This window comes from Porites lutea, chromosome 8, assembly GCF_958299795.1.
Source record: "Porites lutea chromosome 8, jaPorLute2.1, whole genome shotgun sequence".
In the NCBI taxonomy this organism is placed as follows: domain Eukaryota; kingdom Metazoa; phylum Cnidaria; class Anthozoa; order Scleractinia; family Poritidae; genus Porites; species Porites lutea.
In genome coordinates this window covers 23,706,418-23,730,369 of record NC_133208.1, presented here as the reverse complement: position 1 = coordinate 23,730,369, position 23,952 = coordinate 23,706,418, and the positions used below count along the sequence as shown (strand labels likewise).

General features: G+C 38.4%; 2 protein-coding genes across 2 annotated transcripts in view; both read right to left on the bottom strand.

Annotated features, from left to right (window-relative positions):
• Positions 1–23,952, bottom strand: part of LOC140947016 (uncharacterized) — a 284,819-nt gene that overhangs the window by 75,599 nt on the left and 185,268 nt on the right. The window lies entirely within an intron of this gene.
• The window catches only part of LOC140946649 (serine/threonine-protein kinase ATR-like), a 66,941-nt gene continuing 60,011 nt past the window's right edge, over positions 17,023–23,952 (bottom strand). Inside the window, exons 63-70 of the mRNA XM_073395759.1 lie at positions 23,373–23,411; positions 23,163–23,219; positions 22,801–22,954; positions 22,545–22,610; positions 21,398–21,483; positions 20,240–20,354; positions 18,357–18,464; positions 17,023–17,348 (exon numbers count right to left, since the gene is read on the bottom strand). Coding sequence (XP_073251860.1) covers positions 17,289–17,348; positions 18,357–18,464; positions 20,240–20,354; positions 21,398–21,483; positions 22,545–22,610; positions 22,801–22,954; positions 23,163–23,219; positions 23,373–23,411 — 685 coding nt within the window. The 3' untranslated portion in view covers positions 17,023–17,288. The remainder of the gene's footprint in view (positions 17,349–18,356; positions 18,465–20,239; positions 20,355–21,397; positions 21,484–22,544; positions 22,611–22,800; positions 22,955–23,162; positions 23,220–23,372; positions 23,412–23,952) is intronic.

The window sequence follows — 23,952 nt, the reverse complement described above, 5'->3', positions numbered from 1 at the left end:
GGTGAACAAAAAGGAATGGAAGTCTGAAATCAAATGTTAACGAAATTTTTAAATTAAGACAATCTTGAAGTATTTCTTAAATAAGGATGTCAGTTATTTACTCATAAATAACAAATAATTTACATGTAATATTCCATATCAAATAGTTAATAATCTCGTCCCCAGAACTCTTGTTTACGAAGTAGAAGGCGAGATCTGGAATAGTAACAAAATGCAATTTTTGTGATTGGCTTTAACAGATTGTAACCGAGTGACGTGAGTGTTGTCTCCTGCGAGCGCTATAGCGTTTGCATTTCATGCTTTGCAAAGTCTTCAGTTAACTCTCTCTCGGTATCAAAATTAAGACCTTTGAAAAGGGTAAAACTAATTCTCGCCTAGAAGTGAGCTTTTAGCGCGAGCTATGATAATAAAATTTAAACTAACTAGCTGTCGCTTGGAATTTGAAGTTATGAAGAAAAACAACCGCAATTCAGTTTGTCTATACGTAGGATATGCGTATAACCATGTTTTGTTAGAGACAACTTAATTCATGGCTCTATCACATTCGTTGTTTAACGCTTCTGAAACTAAAGATTTATTTCGAGGGTGCGCTCTTTCATCGCCTGTCACATTCCTGACAGGCAATCACGTGTACAAATCGGATTTGACCAGATCTCGCCTTTTGCTTCGTCAACAAGAGATCTGGGTAAGAGATTTAATAGTTAAGTTAGAGTTATCAAAATGAAACGCTTTTATCCCAGTGATACTGTGATAAAATGCGGGCGACCCCGCACCTAATTGAAAGATTGTTTGTGATTAGCTGGAAAAACAATGAGGATTATCACATAACAATGCCCCTATCCCTGAAAACAATAGAGGTGCAGATTAAAGGGCACCAATAAAATAAGAGGTTTAAAACGGTGCAGGTCTACTGTGAAATGCACGCTGTGTACAGCTCTAAACGTTGTACTCTAAGATCGCGTAAACATCAACTGCACGGACATATATCCGCGACAGAGAAGCTATATATATTTAAACTGATAAAAATCATAGTTCAATTTTTTGAGTGTAAAATCCCTGAAAGAGTTCTCCTTACTGGAGCAATTTCAATATGCAAACGGTTTTCAAAGGTTTCATCCAGGTGAGAAGCTAAGACGTGCGGCCTATCTCTCCCTGCAATTTTTACGTTTTGATTATCATTATGACATATGACACTCGTTTTGTATTCCAAACGAGAAAATAGCATAACAGCACAAGAGCCTTTGACAACAAAACTTATCTACAAGCAAGCGAGACTCAACGCTAATGAGAGCGTTCTTGTTCGTCCTAAACAGACAATTCGTCTCTAGTTTAAATTCGGCTATTGATAGGCCTAGTTCAAACGTCGAACTTTTCATGTACCGTCTCTGATCCCTTCAATTATGTAAATGAAAAAATCGGCATTTGAATCGATTAAGTCCGACATATCTTATTTGGGTCTACTCTTGAACTGAGTTCGAGTGGCCCACATTGGAATTTCGACTGAGGAGCGACATGGTTTGAAACGTCGAACTTTTCAAGCGCCGAACCTAATGTATAAATTACTGTAATTTTTTTTATTGGTAAACATTGTAGACTATTTTACATCATAAAAATTAACTGAGTTGGCATTTGGGTCGACCCAAATAGCTATTAAGTTCGGTACATGAAAAGTTCGACGTTTGAACTGGGAGTAACCTTTCAAAGAATGGCTCCAAGGCGGAGAATTTTAAACTTTGACAAACTTAAATAAAGAAATACATTAATTTCACAGTGGATCAGAGAGTAAAAAAGAAAAAAACAGCAAAATATCTCCCCAAATCAACATTTAACTTACATGATCAAACTTCGGAAGGAAGATGCGTATGCGAAGACTCGCTTCTTTAAAATGCTTGACACGTTCCAGTACGTTTCATTGATCAGTTGGAACTTCTCGTAAATATTAAATCTTTTTGGCCAATCATAACACTGGGGCAAATAATCCAATGAGACCAATGGGAAATCAAAATGCAAAGGAGCTAATTAAACGACTTATGGACGCTAATGGTTTTGTCGTTGGAGAACAGCAATACAATAACATTTGTATTTTAATGCACAGAATTAACGTTCCTAATAGGAAAGGCGGCCAGAACTTTTATGATTCACTGTAGCATATTAACATGATATACCTTATACCTGCAAAAAGGTTCAAATGTTATTTATATTTCCAGCCCGGTCAATGTTGCTCCTTACTGTATATTATCTTTGCATTTGCAAAAACAAGATCAATCTCTCTTTAACTTATAGTGAATTATCATCAACAGATTACACCACAAAACCGGAAGAAAATACATCAATCTCCATTGTATTTCTTTTATGCGTTTGGTGACAATGGAATCGTACGTTAACTTTTTATGACTCTTGAACTGCTGTTGAAAAACGCGCAAAACGATGTGGCTTCCACTTCTCTATTTTTGAGACAAAATAAATAATCTCTTTTGTTTAAAACGTTTGGGATCTTGATGCTTTGAGTTAAAATATATCATCATCACCAATAGATTCATTGCCTAATTATCATGTAGTCTTTGACTTTAGGCGTCCTTCTAGTAAAGTTACTCATACATGGTTGTGTTTTCCTTTTGTCTTAGTAGCCAATTAATTAGCGCTAACGGTTCTGTAGGTGGAGCGTAGGAATGCAATTACCTAATCCCGGGGGGAGGGTTACTTCTGGGAATTCTTGGTAGGGGTCTGCCGCCCGGTTCTCCAAATCCTGAACCTATTTCAGACCAAGAAATGTAATTTTCCACAACCGTTTTCATACCAGACCTCTAAAATCCATACCCGTTTTCAGACCTCTGGCCTTTAGGCAGAAATTATGTGGTTATCATTACTTAGTTTAGAGCGCAAACAAAACAGTTCTTCAAATCCATTTCGAATTCGCATATTTCTCTTTCTTTCTTACTCACTTGAAATGGAAACGATTAATTTTTCATACATTCCCATAGTTCCCAATTCCAGACCAAAATGGGCACAGTGTATACCCGTTTTCAGACCAAAACGGTGCAAAAACCTTACCTGAAGGTGCGGCACATACCTATATAGCTTATTTAAGGGAGTACCCCGCCGGTCTATGTAAACAAATGAGGGTACAGATTCGACATGAAACAAGTTAAGTTCTTTTGTCAGCATTTCGTCTACAAGTTTATTATTCAATCACTGAGTTAAGACGTATTCTCTTGCAGTATGAAAGCGCATAAACTGAAGACAATAGAAAACAAGGTAATTAAAAGAAAACGGTCAACTAAAGGATTACAAGCAATTCGATTCGTTTGGTAATACTGGATGTCAATGGTTTTGTGGTATGGAAATTAGCAATGCAATTATGTAGTAGAAGACACAGATGTTGTTTTTATGTGTAATAAACCAAAAACAGGAAACTAAATTTAAGTGTTGTAAAAAATATAAGTAACTGGCTTATAACTGCAAAACGGTTCAAAGTAAGACCAGGTTTTTCTAATTTTAAATTCCAATCCCAATTTGTCCTCTCAGGAGCAACTTTGCCTTTAGGAGAATATCCTCAAATACGAAATTTGCAAGATGGAGAAAATGTGGCACGGGAGGGAGGTGAAGTAGCGTTTTCTTTTCACCCCCAAGCTAGGATAGAGCTTGCTGCTCGCTGGCTGATCAACTATCAACTTGTAGATCCTATCAATTTAAATAACAAGGTTTTTTTCTGGGTTTATTAAAATGATGTTTGTCAAAGGCTAAATTATTGCGGGTGACGGACAGAGAGTTAAGCTTCGTCTGCATGCATGTTGTTCGATCATGTTTCTTATCCCATCATTGACTCGAGTGAATAATAGCTGGCTAATCTTTCTCAAAAAGGTCTGCTATAGGTCTGAAAAATAGGTGAGATGCTTTGAGTTCAAATGTATCTTGCAGACTTCTTGCGGTATAACCAGCCTTCAAATATTCAAACGTGCTTTCTCTATGTAATTGAAAGTAGGTTCTTTGCAAAACAAAAATTAAGTGACAATGACTCATGCGGCAATATCGATGAAATTAAAAGAGATCTTTCCATTGTAAGTACTTAAGACACGATTTTCTCCTACACTGGTGGGCAAAATCAACTTATGCTCCAATGAATTTTTCCAGTCCAATTTATTATCTTGTACTTGCTTTTGTCTGAAAGCCCTCAGGCAAACAAATCTGCTGGGTTATTCAACTGAATCTCTTTCAGTCAAAAAGAGAGGGACATTGGGGGGAGGGGGGAAGGGTGTACCCAATACAGTAATGCCGTAAGACAAATTGGCAAATACCGAAATACCGGGTCGAAAATCGACGAAATGCCGATACCTCATTTATGATCGCTCATGCTTAAGTAAAGTTGTATCCATCTCGCGTGTTTGATTACCTCAAGGCCTAGTAAGCACCAGAAATCAACCTCAACCATTGCCAGAGAAAGTGAGAAGACCTCGAGTCTATCGGTACAACGATCGAAATGCCCGGTCATTAAATGCAACAACAATTCCATTGTAGATTAACTGTCAGAAATTTGTGTATAATAAAATCATTTACCATTTTATCTAAGGACTTAAAAATATTAAGTAACTCTTATTATCCTGTATGGGTTTGCCGTGTTTTATGTTGCATATCAGTTTGTAAATGAACGGTACCGCATACCGTGAAGGATCTTCTTTTACCAAATACCGTCAGCCAAAAGGATGAAAAACCGCATACTGTAGCTAGGGCTAGATCATACCGCAATACCGCACATCAAAAATAAATTATCGTAAAACTGCTTGAAAAAAAGGTCAAATCCCGCAATACCGTTAAAAACCCAATCGGTCCCCCTCCAAAATATATTATTTTTTTTGTTCACAGTGTCAGAAAGTAAGCTAATATATTAAATGCTACGAGTTAAACAATCAACAATCAGCCTGTTGATTTTGTTGTAATTTATTTACTGGCGAAACCCTTAGGAGTTCTTAAGAACTCGAGGCGTGTTCGTGCGTTGAAGATCGAATTGGAGTTTCAAAATGTTGGTTTTTGAGGAGAGAAGAAAACCAGAGTACCAGGAGAAAAACCGACAATCTATCCTATGGCTTCATTGTTCCGGGGAAGGGAGGAGGGGGAGGGGGGTACCCCATGTAATGACCATCAGTGGTCTATACTGGGAGGCTCCACCCACAAGGGGTACCTTTTCCTTTCAGGTTGCAGGTATATGAAAGGGCGAGAAAATTTGTCATTTCGGTCTGTAAAAGGACCAAAATGGGCCAACAGACGTATTTTGTGGATGTAAAAGAGATACGAAAACTTCCTCTTATAATTAAGCTGTAATTTCTTCACATCAAAAAGACGGTGCATTTACAGCGGTTAAAAGGGATGCATTACGTTCTGAACTACTAGGTATGTGAAAGGGGTACCATTTATCAGTAGGTATACGAAATGGGGTACCTTTTCTGTCAAAAATCATGGTTTAAAAAAAGGGTAAGAAGGGGTTGGACCTCGGGGCGGAGCCTCCCCGTATAAAATTTCGTTGAGTACTCCCCGGGCATTCTTCATCTATGTGTTGTTTAAAACTTTGACTTGAAGGTCCTTCAAGTAAAACTGAACTACACGATTGTATTTTGGTTTGATCCAAATCGTGTTTTTGAAGGTCTCTACAAGTTCCGTATACAAAACAGAATTAAGACAGAGATATGGAAAGACCGACCCAACAGCGGCAAGATTACTGACAGAGAAAAATGAACAGCAGCATTAAAAACATGCCGCATTGTAAAAGATCTGATCGCTTTCATGGTTTCTATTACACATTATTCAAGTTAGGTCAAGCAAGTACCTGCATTTTGAAATTAGTCTGTGTAGCGGTTAAAAACTTCTTCAATGATGCAGATATCAGATGCTCCGAGTCAAATAAAGGAAGCTCTTTTTCAGTTTAAACTGTTGCTTTTGATTCGATATGTATATCAGCCAAATATCGAAAATTTTAAAACTACAATATTAAATTTCATTGTTCCTATTATACAATCTTTGAGTTGGGCATCCTTCTCAGAGTAAATTGCTTTATACATGCATAGTTGTATTTTCCTTTTGTCTTAGTTGCCAATTGGCTAACTGTTCTATAAGTTAGGATCCAAGAACAGATTGAAAGTAGAAAGTCTTTGAAAAAACAGTGCCGGGAAACGGAACAAACAAGCAAACAATCTTCTATTGTATGTGAAAGGCGTTCGTTTATTCGGCATCTTACATTTGCTTTTAAAAGTGCATCAGTCCTTAACCAATCTGGAATACACACAACTAAAACTGTTTTCACGCTCAACAAAGATCACACAACAAAAAAATACCACGTTGTTCACCCAAGGAAACAATAAAATGACATAACATATACAAAATAAAATGATAATTAAAAGTGAAATGCCAAGTTCTTGTGTCCGGCTTCAGATTCCTGAAAGAGATAGGATATAATTACTTATGAAGCCACGCAGTCGAAAACTGAAAAAAAAAAAGACTATAAAATACCGAGAACAACACAGTGGAACCTCGATTTAACGAACCTCTATTTAACGAAGTCCTCTGTATAACGAACGAGTTTGTTTAACCCAGTAATAGTAAAATATAATTATGGAAAAGTACCTCGATATAACGGACCCTCGTTATAGCGAACAAATTTTGCCAGTCCCTTGGCACTTCGTTATATGGACGTTCCACTGCACTGTCAGTAATAAGATAACCTGTCTTGAAATACTGAGAGGTACTACCCTCGTTCGCATCAGTGTAGCTCACTTCGCTCGGTTTTAAGAACTTATGAGAAGTCGACTTGTGTAGCGAGTCTAGCAATACAACCCACAGTGCGTTGATATATTGTGCAGAGTCTGCAGTGGCCTTTAATTTCTTTTCTTTTGTAACGAAAAGGAGGTAAGAAAAGATGTAATCGAACGGAACGTGTCCGTGTCACTATCCTCTTTTCTTGATTCACGTTTCTTGATACAATTTTAAAGGCAAGCTCGTTCCCAGGTTGTCTCCGCTCCGTACACAAAATTAGGAAAGAACCCTTAGAACGAGGTTGGTTTAAAGGAAATATTGCATGGGGATATTACTTTTTTAGGTCAATTATCTGATGACGTCATTACTAAGCGCCAAAATGTTCCATTAGAGAAATTTAACAAATTTCATCATGGAGCACTAACCACTGATGGTGACTTTTTTTTTTGTGGTTTCGGCTCATAGCATTAAAACTTGAGAAAAGAATGTTAGCCCAACTTTTTCAAGTTCCAATCCATTTCCATCTTTGCCATTTGTTCCAACAGACAACAGGAAACACTTTCAATGCCCAAATAATTATCGTGAGTCTTATAAAAACAAGACTGGATCATTATTTGTGGAATTCAGTTGATCCGAAGACAAGATTTAGCTTTGTAAAAAAGAAAAAAGATAGCAAATGGCGTGATAACATCGCCCCTACCTCCCTCCTTATCTGTTAATGTTTCTTAAAAGACATGATGTAAAAACTGTAACGAGTTGGTACATTAACCTCCCCCACACTTCTTCCTGCATTCATGGGTATAAAAAATTATATTACGTGTTCTCTAAGCACTCATCTATTTCTTCTTGCCTGTAACACTTCAACACTTGAAATCTATATACAGAAAAACCGAGGAAAATTACGTATCTATATACGTAAATGTAACATGTAATGAAAATAAAAAAGGACTGAAAGAATTAGGACATTTGAGTGCCTTAGGCCCAGGCCAAACGTCTAACTTTTCACGAGACGAACCAAACTCTAATTTGGGTCGATCTAAATTAAGTTAAGATCGTCTTTTGTGTCAGACGTCGAACGATAACACGTCGAACCAATCGACTGAATCAGATCAGTAATAAATTCTCTCCCGAACAAGGCTAAATATCAAGAGAGGATAAAGCTGTAAATATACATTTTCATACAAATTTTTTATCTATTAGTTCCTCTCTTGTGAACATCGACGTTTCTCCTGGACACGATCTTCGGACGTTCTTTCCGTCTCAGTGAATCGAAACAGACGGATAGAACGCGTTGGAAGATCCAAACTCATTTGGACGAACTTAACTAGGTCAGACGTCGAACTTAACTCACCAACTTAAGTTCGTCTCATGAAAAGTTCGACGTTTGGCCTAAGCCTTATAATAATGACCTTAGAGTAAGTTTACTGGCAATCATTGCCACAATGAGAACAACTCCTGGCATTTCCAGCCCTCACTTCTCGCATACAATTTTCACAGCAACCAGGATCACTCAGAACGGAGAGGCGTCCTGCATTTCCTCTTAGAAACTTCCTTGCTTCTCTAGCATCTTGAAGAACTTCAATTGGTTTCCTGTAAATTCTCTCTGATTATGAATAAATAAATAAACAAATAGATAGATAAATATATTCTTTTTGTGGGGTACATTTGATTTGTATGGGTTTAGCAAGCGTCTTTGCTGATGCAAGCATCGTAAATGTGACTACAGAGAACTTGTTTAGTTCTTTTTCAAGGAGCTTCCGCTGGATAAATTAACAAACGTTAACGCTCTAATTTCTTTACGCTTTGGGCGAATAAATAACTCAGCAGCAATAGATCTAGAACGTAGCTGGAATTATGTGTAAAAATAGTTTCTAGAATACACGCGTTTGCTTAAGTGAGGGATAGTAAAAGTCAAGAATATTTTCCTCTGACTCTTGTGCTTTTTTTTTTTAATCTCTAGTTCCCAGTCTACATTTGTGAAAGTCCTGAAAAGGCAAAAATTACGAAAATGCAAAGATATAAAATTTAGTCAATTTATATGAATTTCTGCTTAGCTCCATCCGTGCACGGTTTTTTTCTTAACAGGGAACAAAACTAGCTTGAGTAAGCTGGCGGCTTCTGAAAAGGTGCGGTGGAAAATATATTCGCCGCAAAGCCTCCCTAGCTATGTATCTGTCAGGTACGCTGCAATTTCGCAGCGTCCCAAGAGACTAGAACAGCCCATACCTTCTTCATCCTGGCGACGATGCACGCGATAAGACGTCACTGCGATGATTAGTACTACAAGTATGACAACACAAAAAGCCTTCTTCATTATGACTCTTGGAAATAAAAGGCATAAATCTGAAAGATAGTAGGGGAAGTGAAAATAGCATGAAAATGTGAATTATACTGGCCTTAATGTTAGAAGCTAGTTACCACTACAACCTTAGCCAAGGGTATTTAACAAAGCTACTTAAGCCTAACAAAGCTATTTAAGGAAAATTTCTTAGTTTTCGTTTTTCACTTGAATTGCGTCTTGAACAATAGAGTATCAATTTTCGTTGTCTTATCCCTAAATAGGGTCAGGGCCGGCGGTAGGAGGGGAGGGGGGGGAGGAGTTACGGATGCCGGATCAATTGAGGTTTCTGTGTAACGGACCATCTACTCTAAGTCTGACATTAACACTTACTTTTTACTTAGGGCAAAATTGTGACTTAGGGGAGGGTAGGTATTCAGTTACCCAGAAACCTCAATTGATTAAACGGATGCGAAATTTATGGGAGTCCCCTGGATCACTGGGCTACTTTCAAATATCCTCTGTTTTACCTTTATTACTCGAGCAGTCCAAGACTACGACGTTTGCCCCTCGTCTTGGGGAAATCAGGTAGCAATTTCAAGGGTATATACTTTCAAGCCGACTAAAAAAGGCAGACGAATTCATACAGCAAAAAGACAGATATCACCTAGGAGTGCAAACTTCATTGCTTTTAACGAAAAGGAAACTACGAAGTTCAATCGGGTCCTTTCTGAAAAAAAAATCTATTTAATAACATATCATTTAAGGCGGCGGCCAGTCATCTTTAAGTTTTCAATCCTGTTGTCTACGAGACTGTACACGATAAAGTGAACATTCTCCTCAGCTAACGGCAATTAAACAACAAATACAAAAAATAGTCTTAAGTTGCATTTTTGTATTTCTGATATAATGACACACTGAAAACCGAAAATAGGAAAACAATAGCGCGGCTTATGGGATTTTGAACGTAATCTCGTTTTATTTTCGTATTTAATCACTTGCTGCAAGAGCCATAATTATGGCTGTTGCTTGTAATGGCTAATTTGGCGACCAGAACAGAATTGGTTGACGCATGGAAAGGGTTGAAATTTCTCTAGGCAGCTTTTTTTTATCTGTTTTGCCAGCATTTTACTGTTTGCATTTTCGATTTGCATATATAGAACAAGAAGTGCAGAGAAAACTAAGGTAGTTACTATCTCGTGCCATTATATGGAAAAATTAGCTTGATCTATCCGCAATTGCAAGCGGTAGACGTATGACATATGTATACTGTGCCAATGCATTAATGTATATATATGCATATATATATATATTTTTTTTTTTCAGGCGCGGATCTAGGATAAATACCAACCGATTTCCTAAACGAGCGGCGAAAGCGCAAGCTTCCAGGGGAGTCCGGAGACGGGCTCCCCCAGGAAATTTTTGGATTTTCATTCCTTAAAGTCCCCTTTCCTGGATCTCATAGTCATTCAGACAGGATACTGGCCAGATTCCAACCTTGGAAGTGTTTTTATTATCAAAATTATATTTATTATGAAAAATGTGACCGATTTCCGTAAAACGGTGGAAACCGGTGTGGATCCGCACCTGATTTTTTTTTTCAAAGAAGCAGGAGTTGAATTCCAGTTAAATTTAAACGCCCAGCGTTCTTAAATCAAGGTGCGCCGATGAAATTATAACTGACTTTGGGCAAATGTTAGGTATAGGCTACGTTTGCACAAACCCACCAATTTTAATAGAAAGAAAAACAGTAATTAAAAATACAAATCTAGTTACCCCGCTAGAGTTTAAACTTACCTCGCTGACACTCCGACAAGAAGAGAAGAGACTTGCTGCTCTGGATTGTTTGACGTTTCTAAGTTGTTCTCAAATCGTACACCCAAAACTTATACAATATTCTCCACTAATCATAGTAGATTCATAGTAGAGGAGACAATCTCATCAACCAATGGGAATACAAAAGGAGTATAAACAAATTCAATAAGTTAACTGGTAGCTGCGGCTAATGGGTTTGTAGGTGGAGCATAGCGATGCAATCATACAATGGAAAACAAGGTCATAAAGAAGAAAACGGGAATTTAAAGAGAGTATACACAACTCAATTAGTTTGGAAATCATGCATTAGTGGCCGCCAATGTTTTGGTAGGTGGAGCTTACCTGTGCAGTTACGCAACAGAAGACACAATGTTGTGTTTCTGTGTTTTTAACATTACCTGAAAACGGGAAACTAAATTTCAGTGTTGAGAAATATAGACTGTATGTAAAACGGTTCAAACTTGCTCCACATATTTCTAATCATTGCTTTTATTAAATCCGGTACTTTACACATTCACAAAAATATTATCATTTAGGTTTTAAATAATTTTATGCAAGGAAAACACCGCAAGGCCAATGATTCAAGTTAAGCTCCATTGTTTTTGAACTAACAAACCCAAACAAATGTCTTTCTTTCGGATTCTTTTCTTGTAAAGACAAAAATTGATGTGCTTCAGCCGACTGGATCTTTGATGCACTGACTGAATAAATCATTTTTATTTGTTTAAATATAATGTTTGATTCAAAATTTAGGGAGGTGGGAGAGGAGAAAAGGGAAGGTAGCGTTTTCTTTTCCCTCCGACTCTGATACAGTTAGGAACTTTTCCCATTACGGTTTAATCCCAGTCACCGCGTGCGTGCTTAGCTTGTGTCTAAACAAATTTAGGTTATTCAACTGGATCTCTTTTAGACAACTGAATACCTTACTTTATGTTCACATTGTCTTAGAATGTAAGCTAATAAATATAATGCTTTGAGTAAAACAATCAACGGCCTTCAGTTTCTAAACAAAGTTGTTCATGTATTGATAATAAGTAATATCAGGCTGTAATATATAAAAACAGTCTTATATAAAAACTTGTGCGACGGTCCTTCTAGCCAAAAACTGAATTACATAGTTTAGTTAATTTACTCACATGGATCTTTAAACAAAAAACAATACTTGTTAATTTAGTTGTCGTTAAATGCGTCTGAGAATGTAACGCTCTAGCTGAGCCAAAATATTGACACCTCGGAGACACCCCGCATGCACAGATTCTAAAACTGTTATTTTAAAGGTAATTAGTGTTATGCATTCTTTGACTTACAGGGCGTCCTTCGGGCAAAATTAATTACATGACGAAAGTAAAAGGTGGAGTTTTAAAAACAACATTATACTTTTCAATTGCTGACACCGGTGTGGCTCAAAAGCTTGATGTTCACTGAGACAATGAACTTTTTTTTGCCAAAGCTCTGAAAAAGTTGGTGATCTTTGCGTCAACAGTTAATGGCTGCTACCAAGAGCCATAAGTAGGTGGAGCATAGCGATGCAATTAGATAATAGAAAACCAAGGTAATTAATGGGCGACTAAAGGATTACAAGCAATTCAATTCGTTTGGTAACCGGTGGATTTCAATGGTTTTGTAGTATGGAAATTAGCAATACAATTATATAGTAGAAGACACAGATGTAGTTGTGAAATATAATAAGGTTTATAACTGCTATTTAACGGTTCAAACTTAGACCAGATTTTTCAAATTTTCAATTCCAATCCCAATTGGTCCACTCAGAAGCAAATTTGGTTTTGCGACATTATCCTCAAATGCAAAATGTGTAAGATGGAGAGAACGTGGCACGGGAGGGAGATAAAGTAGCGTTTTCTTTTCACCCCCATGCTAGGCTAGAGCTTGCTCTCTGGCTGATTAACTATCAAATTGTACATCCTATCAATTTAAATCACAAGTTTTTTCTGGGTTTTAGTGATTAAAAGTGCTGTTTTGTCAAAGGCTAAATTAATGCGGGTGACAGACAGAGAGTTTTAATAGTTTAAGAGCTTTGTTGTTCGATCATGTTTATTATTCCACCATTGACTCGGGTAAACAGCTGGCTAATCTTTCTGAACAAGAAAGCCATTTTCTGTCATAGGTCTGAAAAATGTGAGATGCTTTGAGTTCAAATAACCGGCCTTCAAATGTTTTAACGAGCTTTCTCTATGTTATTAAAAGTACTGGTTCTTTGCAAAACAAAAGTTACCTGACATTCAATGACCCATGCGGCAATATCGATGAAATAAAAAGAGATCTTTCCATTGTAGTAATAAAGGCACAATTTTCCCCTAGTTGAACATAATCAAGTTAGCCCCAATGAATTTTTCCAGTCCAGTTTATTATCCCGTACTTGCTTGTGTCTGAAAGCCTTCCGAGGACAGAGGTTTTTTCAATTGAATCTCTTTGAGACAAAATGAGGGGGACATTTGGGGGTGCCCAATACAGCAATACCGTAACAAAAATTGGCAAACACCGAAATACCGGGTCGAAAATCGACGAAATGCCGATACCGCATTTATGATCGGGCATGCTTAAGTAAAGTTGTGTCCATTTCGCGTGTTTGATTAACTCAAGCATGTATGCACCAGAAATCAACCTCAACCATTGCCAGAGAAAGTGAGAAGACCTCGAGTTTATCGGTACAACGATCGAAATGCCCGGTCATTAAATGCAACAACAATTCCATTGTAGATTAACTGTCAGAAATCGTGTTTATTATAATCATTTACCATTTTATCTATGGACTTAAAAATATTAAGTAACTTTTATTATCCTGTATGGGTTTGCCGTGTTTTGTGTTTCATATTCTTTGCAAATGAACGGTACCGCAATACCGTGAAGGATCTTCTTTTACCGAATACCGTCAGCCAAAAGGATGAAAAACCGCATACCGAAGCTAGTGCTAGATCATACCGCAATAACGCACATTTAAAATAAATTACCGAAAAACTGCTTGAAAAAAAGGTCAATCCCGCAATACCGTAAAGTCTAAACACTCACGAAGATTACCAATTAGATTTTTAAATAATTATATGCAAGGGTAACACCGCAGAGCCAACAAAACAAGTTATGCTCCGTTGCTTCCCATGATAAGTTTATACTACAATCACTAACATACGCAATAATGTCTTTCTTTTCTTGAAAAGGCACCAACTGATCTGCTTCAGCCGACTGGATCTTTCATACACTGACTGACTGAATAGTTTTTATTTGTTCAAATGTAATGTTTGATTCAAAATTTAGGGGGATGGGAGAGAGAAAAGGGGAAAGCAGCGTTTTCTCTTCACCCCACTCTAGGCTAGCAAGCGAAGCTTGCACGCTGGCCGATCAACTATCAAAGTGCAGCTCCTATCATGGCCTTTATTTAAAAGTAGACAATTTAAACCGCAAGGTCTTATTTTTGGTTTGATCAAAATGATTTTTCAATTGATCTTTTTTTTTAATGCTTTTGTTCGATCAAGTTTATTTTCTCCTCATTGACTCGGGAGAATAACAGCAGGCTCGGCCAATCTTTTCGAAAAAGATATATAGCGATTTTCTGCTATAGGTCTAATAAATGTGAGATGCTTCGAGTTCACTTATATCGTCGACTATCATCGAACTGCAAATACTACAATGGCCTGTTCTTTATGTTTTTTAAAGTATGTTCCTTGTAAAACAGAAATAATAAAGAAAACAATTGTACAGTTCAAAGAATGACCCAATATCGATGAAATTAAAAGAGAACTTTCCATTTAAGAATAATTACTAATTAGGATACGATTATCCCCTACGTTCAGCTGAACGTTGGTAAACAAACAAGTTAGGCTCCATGCAGTTAGCAACTTTTCCCATCCAGTTTATTACCCCAATCATCTCGTTAGTGCTTAGCTTGTGTCTAAACAAATCTGGGTTATTCAACTGAATCTCTTTCAAACAAAATAACTTACTTTATGTTCACATCGTCTTAGCATGTAAGCTAATGTGATGCTTTGATTCAACGGCCTCTAGATTCTAACGTTGTTTATGTATCGCTCATAAGTCTCAAAAACAAGTGTTATAAAAACTTTGATTTGTACGTCCTTCTCGCAAAAAACTGAATTACAGGGCCGTATTTTAGTTTGGTCAATTATTTTAAAGGTCTCTACAAGTTCCCTACAAAGAGAATTGGAACAGAGATATCGAAAAGACTGACCCAATATCGGTGAGATTAAGAGAGACAAAACATTAAAAACATGCCGCATATTGAAAAGACCTGATCGCTCTCATTGTTTCTAACAACACATTATTCTAGTTAGATCTCAATAAAAGTAATTTTTGCATTTCAAATTAATCAGTGTAGCGCCGGTTTAAAAACTTAAGCCCTCAATGATTGAGAAATGAGATGCTCAGAGTCAAATGAGGGCAGATCTTTTTCAGTTTAAACTATTAAATTCTTTTCCTGCAGTGTCACTACAGCCACAATAAATGAATAATTTATCAAACATTCTTAAGAAAACTCATAAGTCAGTGACCAAAAGAATCCTTAATCAAACATAGCCGCTCACACTATTCCGTTTTCGTTTAAGGTAGAGAAAACATTAGATCCTATAAACTTGTTACAGTCAACTCTTGCCTTATTATCACACCCCGAAATACGAACAGCAGCTAAATCCCAGGCAAAAAAATGTTGCAGACGTTTGACTGAAATAGAGTCCCACTATTACCGATCGACTCTCGCTAATGAGAGGTTCTTACAGCGTCAGGTATTGGCTATAAAGGGAGTTGATTGTATACTGGACGAAGAGTACAGTTAACGGAGGGTCTGAATGGGGTTTAGTGTTTAGTGTTATTTGCCCATAATTTTTAGTGTTTGCTGTTAAATTGGCCAATTTTTTAATGTTTGCTGTTTCCGAAGAATATACTGTTAAGTGTTTGGAGGGTTCTTCCGACATCTTCAGCAATGGTCGAGCCTCTTCGTTAGTCTTCAAAAATCTTCGGCAGTCTCCGAGAATCTTCGGTTGACTTCGGAAAACTGAAAAAAATTGTCGTAAAATGGCCGAAAACTCGTTTATATAATAAACAAAATGACATTGGCCTTTTTGGAGCCGTTTTTGCTTCTTTCTGAGAAAAAGTTACTGTTTCAAAGAATTTTTTACTGTTAGTGTTAAAATGCCTAAAATTTGACTGTTTCATGTTGCAAAGCTAAAAAATGAAGTGTTTAGTGATATCGATGTACCCCCATTCAGACCCTCTAAACAGGACGCAAATTAATTTTTTCTAACGAAAGCGGGCGGTGCCAAAAATTATTCGTTTATCAATCCTGATCAGTTTAACGATTGTATATTGGTCATCAGAGCGTGGTTCTAAGGCCCAGTTCAAATGTCGAACTTTTTATGTACCGAACCGTAACCCTATTTGATATAAATTCGACGGTTGATTCAGACGTCGAGCTTAACAAGCCGGACGCACTTCATTTTCACGGTGTACAACGGTCTAAAGTGCCTAACAGTGAAAATATAATAGTACTTTACGAATTAGGCTCGGCACATGAAAAGTTCGACGTTTGAGATGAAGTCGCTCCACAGTCGAAATTCCCATGCGAGCCACTCAATCTTAATTCATGGGTCCACCCGCATAAGATGTGACGGACTTAATTGATTCAATTGTCGATCTTTTGATGTACTTTAATTGAAGGGATTAATCATCCTCAAGTCTCATCGCGTCAGTAGGCGCATAAGGCCTCCACGCTGTCTGACCAACACTTTCTGTCTTGTGCAAGCGTTTTGGTGACTTTCCAGCTTTTCCACTCAGCTTTCTACCCAACCCCCACCCCCCCCCCCCCCGGAATACCAGAATGGAAATGTTTCTGACGTTAGGTTTTGTGCACCCACACAATACAGTAAGAGTAATACTGGACAATACGGGACGGAAGATGTTTTTTTCAAGGGTGGACTTATTATTGCAATTGGTCAGAGACAAAGGGAGTTTACCATTTGTCAAAACTGACTGGCCAGACCAGGAGAATTCCAGTGCTGATAAGGACTATCCAGTCAGTAACCTGTGTACAGACCCCCCTCATGGGAGGGGAGGGTCTGTACACAGGCTATCCAGCCAGGTCAGTTTATTTCTGGCACGGCTGCAAGTAAGGGGTTTTAGTAAAACATTTCGGGAAGGCTAATACGTCATATTGAAAATGACAGGTAAGCGCCCTAAGAGTTCTCCTCTTGTTTGTTCTTAAATTTGTTTTGGATGAGTTTATCAAAATTGACTACTTTAATAGACTGACCAAATAACCAAACGAAGAAGCAAACGCAAATAAGGTATCTTATTTATTTGGAACACTGAGATGTATCCTGTTTCGGTAGTGATGTCTAATTTCTAGCGCTTGTTTATAAAAGTCAACGCAAAGAGTAACTCTGACAGCTTTAAGAATTCCTTGGGGCCACTAATTTGCTTCCCTCTCAATTTAAAGGTACGGCGCCCAGCCAATGTACATGCGACTCAAGTTTTCAGCACTCGTGGCTTCCTGCAAAAACCAATAGAAGCAAAAATCGGAAATAAAAAGAGAGGTTAGCCTGTCACATGTACGAAATACGATGTGCTCACTCAGTGAACATCCTTCTGCTTTTTAGACATTCACGTGATACGGTAAAGCGTTGTTATACTTGTTGGCTTCACACTAGAGCTTCAAGTATAATGTAAGTGTACTTGCAACCCTCTTTGAGTGTGAAGGGGTAAAATGTACCTTCTTCAACTTTACTTGGTGACCATGGAAACGCTCGTAGTTCAAAGAAGCCGAAGTTCGTCGCCAAGTATGGGCTACACCACACTTGAGAACACACTTGACCAATAAGAAATGGAAGCCATGTGCACGATGTGCACGTGCAGCGGTTCCAAGAACGGAGAGATTAACAGCATTTACTTCAAGTAATATACTTTGCCAACAAGTGTGGAGCCATGTTTTCTACAGAGCGACTTAAGATTTCCAAGAGCACTTGAAGCAAATACTTACTTGAAATTAACTTCGCTTCTAGTGTGAAGCTAACAACTATGCTGTGCAAAAGTACAGGGACATGAGAAAGGCACGTTATAGAGTGGCATTAAGAGAGCAAGTGCAAAAACACGGAGAATAGATCTATTACACAACAGTCAAGTACGGTCATCGTGCTGAACAACAACAAAAAAGTATTTTAAGTCGACTTGGACTCCGGACTGTTTTGGGGAGGCTGCGCAGATAAACGGGTCAAAATTTCCTTCTCCCCATCCCGCTTCCCACTCACCACCACACAATCCCATAGTGGAATTCGACACAAAACCGACCCACTTTCAAGCGCAAATGCTATGAATGAAACTGTAAATTGTAGATGAGAGAGTAGCCAAATAATATTAATAGTTAATAGTAATAGTAACAGTAATAGCAATATAAATAATACTACTAATAATTAATAATAATAATAATAATAATAACAATAATAATAATAGTAATAATAATAATAATAATAATCATAACGAAAAAAAGGAAACTAAAACTCACATTGATAAGATAATGAACATGTCCCTCTATTGACAGAGGTATCATGATCCTGTTGCTTCCCTCAAAACCTTTAAATCGCTTCTCGATATCTTTCAATATCTTCACACCCTAGGTAAACAGGATACTTTTAATCTTAGGCCCTGTTAGGACTACTACTACTACTACTACTACTACTACTACTACTACTACTACTACTACTACTACTACTACTACTACTACTACTACTACTACTACTACTACTACTACTACTACTACTACTACTACTACTACTACTACTACTGCTACTACTACTGCTACTGCTACTGCTACTGCTACTGCTACTGCTACTGCTACTGCTACTGCTACTGCTACTGCTACTGCTACTGCTACTGCTACTGCTACTGCTACTGCTACTGCTACTGCTACTGCTACTGCTACTGCTACTGCTACTGCTGCTACTGCTGCTACTGCTGCTACTGCTGCTACTGCTGCTACTGCTGCTACTGCTGCTACTGCTGCTACTGCTGCTACTGCTGCTACCGCTACTACTACCGCTACTACTACCGCTACTACTACCGCTACTACTACCGCTACTACTACCACTACCGCTACTGCTGCCGCTGCTGCCGCTGCTGCCGCTGCTGCCGCTGCTACTGCTGCTGCTACTGCTGCTACTGCTGCTACTGCTGCTGCTACTGTTGCTGCTGCTGCTACTGCTACTGCTACTGCTACTGCTACTGCTACTGCTACTGCTACTGCTACTGCTACTGCTACTGCTACTGCTACTGCTACTGCTACTGCTACTGCTACTGCTACTGCTACTGCTACTACTACTACTACTACTACTACAACAACAAGAAAAAAAGTTTGGCGTCTGCAAAAAAATTGAAAATTTTGTAAGCGCCAAGCGTAAGCGTTTTTGCAACCTCGTTCGCATTTGAGACAAGCGAAATTTTTCGTCTACACAGAAACGTCAATTAAAGGAACTTTAATTGGTTATGTTCGCGAAAGAAGTTGACCCAATAAAGGAAAGACATCAAGGAAAAAAGGAACTTGTCGCCTGACAAAAAGAAAATGTAGGCCTCCAAATCCTCTCGACGGCATCTTTGAACTTGGGACAGTTGAGAAAATTTTGGTCGGTGAAAAAAATCGTTCGCACTAGAAATGGCTTCCTTTTGACAGAATTTTTGCGTAGTGTGAACAGGGCCCTATCTCAAAATAATAACGGGGTAAGTTAGCACTTCACAGAGAAAGCTCTTGGAATCTTACGGAGTTTTTACAAGACTTCTTATCAACACATGGTGGAAGACGCAATACTTATCTAAGTAGCATAAGTTAAAACTTATAAACACCACAATAAGTAAATATCGACGAAGAAAGCGATAATTCATTTAAAGGAATGAAAAAACAATTTGATCGGACCGTGCTATATGACAAACACGCATAATCGAATAATCTGTCGGCATAATTATTTGAAAATCTCCATGAGATCACTAAGCAATCACCACGAAACCGCCGTTAGTTTCCGATTTGACATCGCGCATAAAATCGGAGGACTCACAGTCATAACAGTTACTGACCATACGTGCCTAGTGAGGATCAAGTTAGGTTCCTGGGAAAATGCCCACCTACCCCTCCTCTAAGCCAACATTACCGCTTACTTCTCGTTTAGGGCAAAATGTTTACTTACGGGAGGGGTAGGTGAGCAGTTTCCCAGAAACCTAGATTGATCCCTCAGCGAGTACCCTACTCGGGCACCCTGCCCGAGCACTAAGTGTGAACGCTGCCATGGATACACTGTAAGTTACTATGACAATGACCTAATGGCGATATTATAAACGGAAGTAATAATTGTTGCGCACCACAAACTGTTGCAGGAATGAATGAAAAGGATCAATACTTACTTCCTCATTCGTGACTTCTCCAGTTTCTTTGTTCTTAGAAGCTTCGGCCAATAACTCTCTCCCTCTTGTTTTCTGCCACTCCACAAGAGGATCGTAAATGAATGTTCGAAGAACACTGTGTAATAAATAAATAAACTCTGACTTGATCGCGCATGACCAAAAAATAACATTCCCATCAATTTGAACTTACTGGCCCATAGCAGAATTAAGGAAAGATCATCGCATTTATTGACGCAATTTTTGGGTTCGAACCCTTGACCTCTGCGAATACCGGTGCAACGCTCTACCAATTATCTTTCAGGTCGGTCGGGACAACGGGACAAGGGACAAGGGATGAGCCCACGACCCCCCGCTTTGCAGACCTGCGTTCTATCAACTGAGTTAACTTAACAGCATCAGTTAATTAATCTGTTATGATGACACATAAATTTCAGTGGATCCTCTACAAGTTTGATTTGAAATTCTCTCTTGAAATTTTTGGAATTCTCTCTTAGCACCAATATATATTACCTGTTCACAACGCTTTCCAGCTTTAAGAAAAATTTGTTAGAGTTTTAACTCAAATGATCCTGAATTGGCCAAGCCGGACACGCGCAGCTTTTATTTTACTTGTAAATATAGTATTTAAATTCGAGGTGGCCTCTGTTTTTTAAGCCTAGTGGTTTCTATAAGGTTTCCTCGCTAAAACAAATTTAGCTGCAAACTTGCTCTGTACTGGAACAAGGCAAATAAATGATGATGATGATGATAATTAAAGTTTAAAGATTTAAAGGCTTGTTTATAGTGGAAAGTGCTCTTAGCTTATCTAGCTACTTTACAGGCACTCCACTTAAATCGTTAGAAACAAATAATTCAAACACAACATAACGGGATTAAAAATCCTAACTGGCAGGGGGCAACCAGATGGCTATTTACAAGCGCAGCCGAGGATTTGAACTCGGGACGACCGAGAACAAATCCAGCAATTGGCCAGAGCAGTACTCGAACACGTGGATTGCGAGTCCGACGCGCTGACTACTCGGCCACGCTACCTCCTGTATATGATGATGATGATGATGATGATGATGATAATGAGGATGATGATGATGAGGAGGATGAGGATGACGACGTGATGAAAACGACCGCTTCCATTGAACTTTGCTTAAGACATTGACTTACGTTAGTAATGAATCACACTGATTCCTTAGAAGTCTGAGCGTCACTTCACAAGAACGCCGGAAATCACCTTCACAGCCAAGAGGACCCTTTATCCAAAAAAGGAAAAAATGCATTACGTCAACTGAAAACCACACTCATTTTTTCAGTGCTACGTAGTCTCCTTCGCAGCCACACTTCCCCGCGTGATGGAGGCAAGGAGACTAAGCGCTACGTGGACCGTCAATCAGAGTAACGATCAAAATACAAATTGTCATTTTCGTGCCTTAACGAACTTTTTTAGAATTTATAGAGCAATTACGTTCGTTTTCAAAATCACCAGCTGAATTACTTTCACCCTATATTTAACCAGCATAGGAATTTATTTATTTATTCATTCTGATTCATTCATTTTAAAACATGCAGATAACAATGAAGATGCTGATAGAGTGATGACGGCGATGGAAACACGCTTGCGATGGTCTTCCAGTTTTTACTGAAACTGACAGCTAGTAGAAAAACTGAGGAGAGCAAATTGCGATGAAAAGACGAAAAAATCTTCCACAAATTCAAGAAGTTTCAAGGAGGTACTGTAAACAACAGCCTTTAAACCTCAACTTCGCGAGGATTAATAATAACGAACACTTTTTGAAAAACGTCTAGAGTATACCATGTATAGTTTCATCCCATAGTAGAGAAATTAGAAGGAGACTGTTCAGTTCGTCGGCGGAGATTTTCTTTTTTTTGTTTCACGGAGTTCCACCAACACCATATCTCTATTAAACACGATCAGGTCTGTTTTCAATTTCCCTGTTGTTTTTTGAGCTTATAAAGTTTGCATGTTGTAAAAAATTCTAATAAATGTCGAACTTTCATTGTTGTTCAGGCGACGTCTCTCTAGAAACTCGGTTTTATTTAAGCTTACAATTTGGCTCCAATTCTTTATTTTCTTTGGGAAACGATGCATTTTCTGCCATGTGCGAAGTTTGTAAAAAAGCTGTCCAACCGGTTTCCTGGGGTACAAATACTGTGAGATGGTTGTACTCATTTTGGGTGTTGTTTGTATGTACAGAACTCTACTGAGCGAAGTTGAATAATAAAAGGAATTAACACAATTTGCTGTTTAAGATGCGGAGCAAGCATACTTTATTTCGCTCAAACGTTTACTCACCATTGCATTAACAATGTTGTGCGTCAGGCGAAATGGCACTCGCTCAGGACAGTCGAAGGTTTCTCCCTGGAAAATAATGATAAATTTTACAAAAAAAAACTATACATGTGTATACCGAAAATTAAAGAATGAATATCAAATGACAAGTGACTTGTAACAATCACTTTGCGAAAGGCTCAAACTTTTTAATGTACCCTTTAGGAGAGAGTTTTAAATTGCGTTTTGGTAGACTTCCTCCTTTGGAGTCGTCACTGACCTTTTTAAAGAGACAGTTGAAGTCTACATGTACACAGTCTCCACACTTAGCGTCAAACAAAATGTTCTCCCCATGGCGATCACCAAGACCAAGGATATAACCCACCATACACATGACCGCTGAGGTACGGCAGTATGCCAGGCGGCTCATGTACCTGTAGAGGAACAGACGGTTGGTTGTACTGTACAAAAGTAATAAGAGCAAACTTCGCCAAAACTGGGTACAACTAGCCCTAGAAACTGGTAATTTATAACGCAACCGCATAATCACGTGTTACCAAGCTCTCCGATTAGAATAAAACAAGAATGACAGCATTTTCTCCAGTAAGTCGGCCGAGGCCCTGAATGTTTCTCAATAGTTACCATGAAGTTGGATTCGGGAAAGTCTTTAAGAACCACTCATGAAAAACTGAAGGATGTCTGAGGAAAAAAAAAGTCACTGTTACTCAAACTTCATGATACAGAATACCATATTCGCATTATACATATATTACACAAATGTCTGCCAGACTGGTTAGAACTCAGGCCGGCTTTAAGTCCCACTCTGACTACCAGCTGGAGTTATTCACGTACCTTGGTAGAATTTCGTTCAAGAACACGCGCACTTTGTCCCTAGAATAATAAAAAAAAACATATATAAATAATAGGAAAGAACAACATAACACTAGAAAACAAGACAAAAAAAGAAGTTTACAACCCGTGGGGGGGGGGGGGGGGGGTACTACCATATATGGGCTATATAGGTATGTGCCGCTGTGAAGTGTATGGTTTTTAAGGAGTTTACTCTAGCATAGGGTATATAAATCAGAGCGTTTGGGTCTAGAATAGGGTATTACTTTTCAGGAAACTGATCACTTGGTTGAAGATTTTATCTAGACTACGGAAACAGCTACCCTAGGATAGGGGGAATTTGGGGAGTTTACTCTAGTATAGGGTAGCAAAATTTAGCTGAACTAGCTCTGGTATAGGTTACGGGTTCCAGGGTCCCAGCGGCACATCCCCACCCAAAAAATCCTAAAGTACCCCCCGGGGTTTACCAAGAGTGGGGTGTCTATTACCCGACCGTTAATACTATAAAGACTACCGGAACCCGCTATTAAAACAACGACAACACAGACAAATACAGAAAACCTTCAACTAAAACAACTAACGT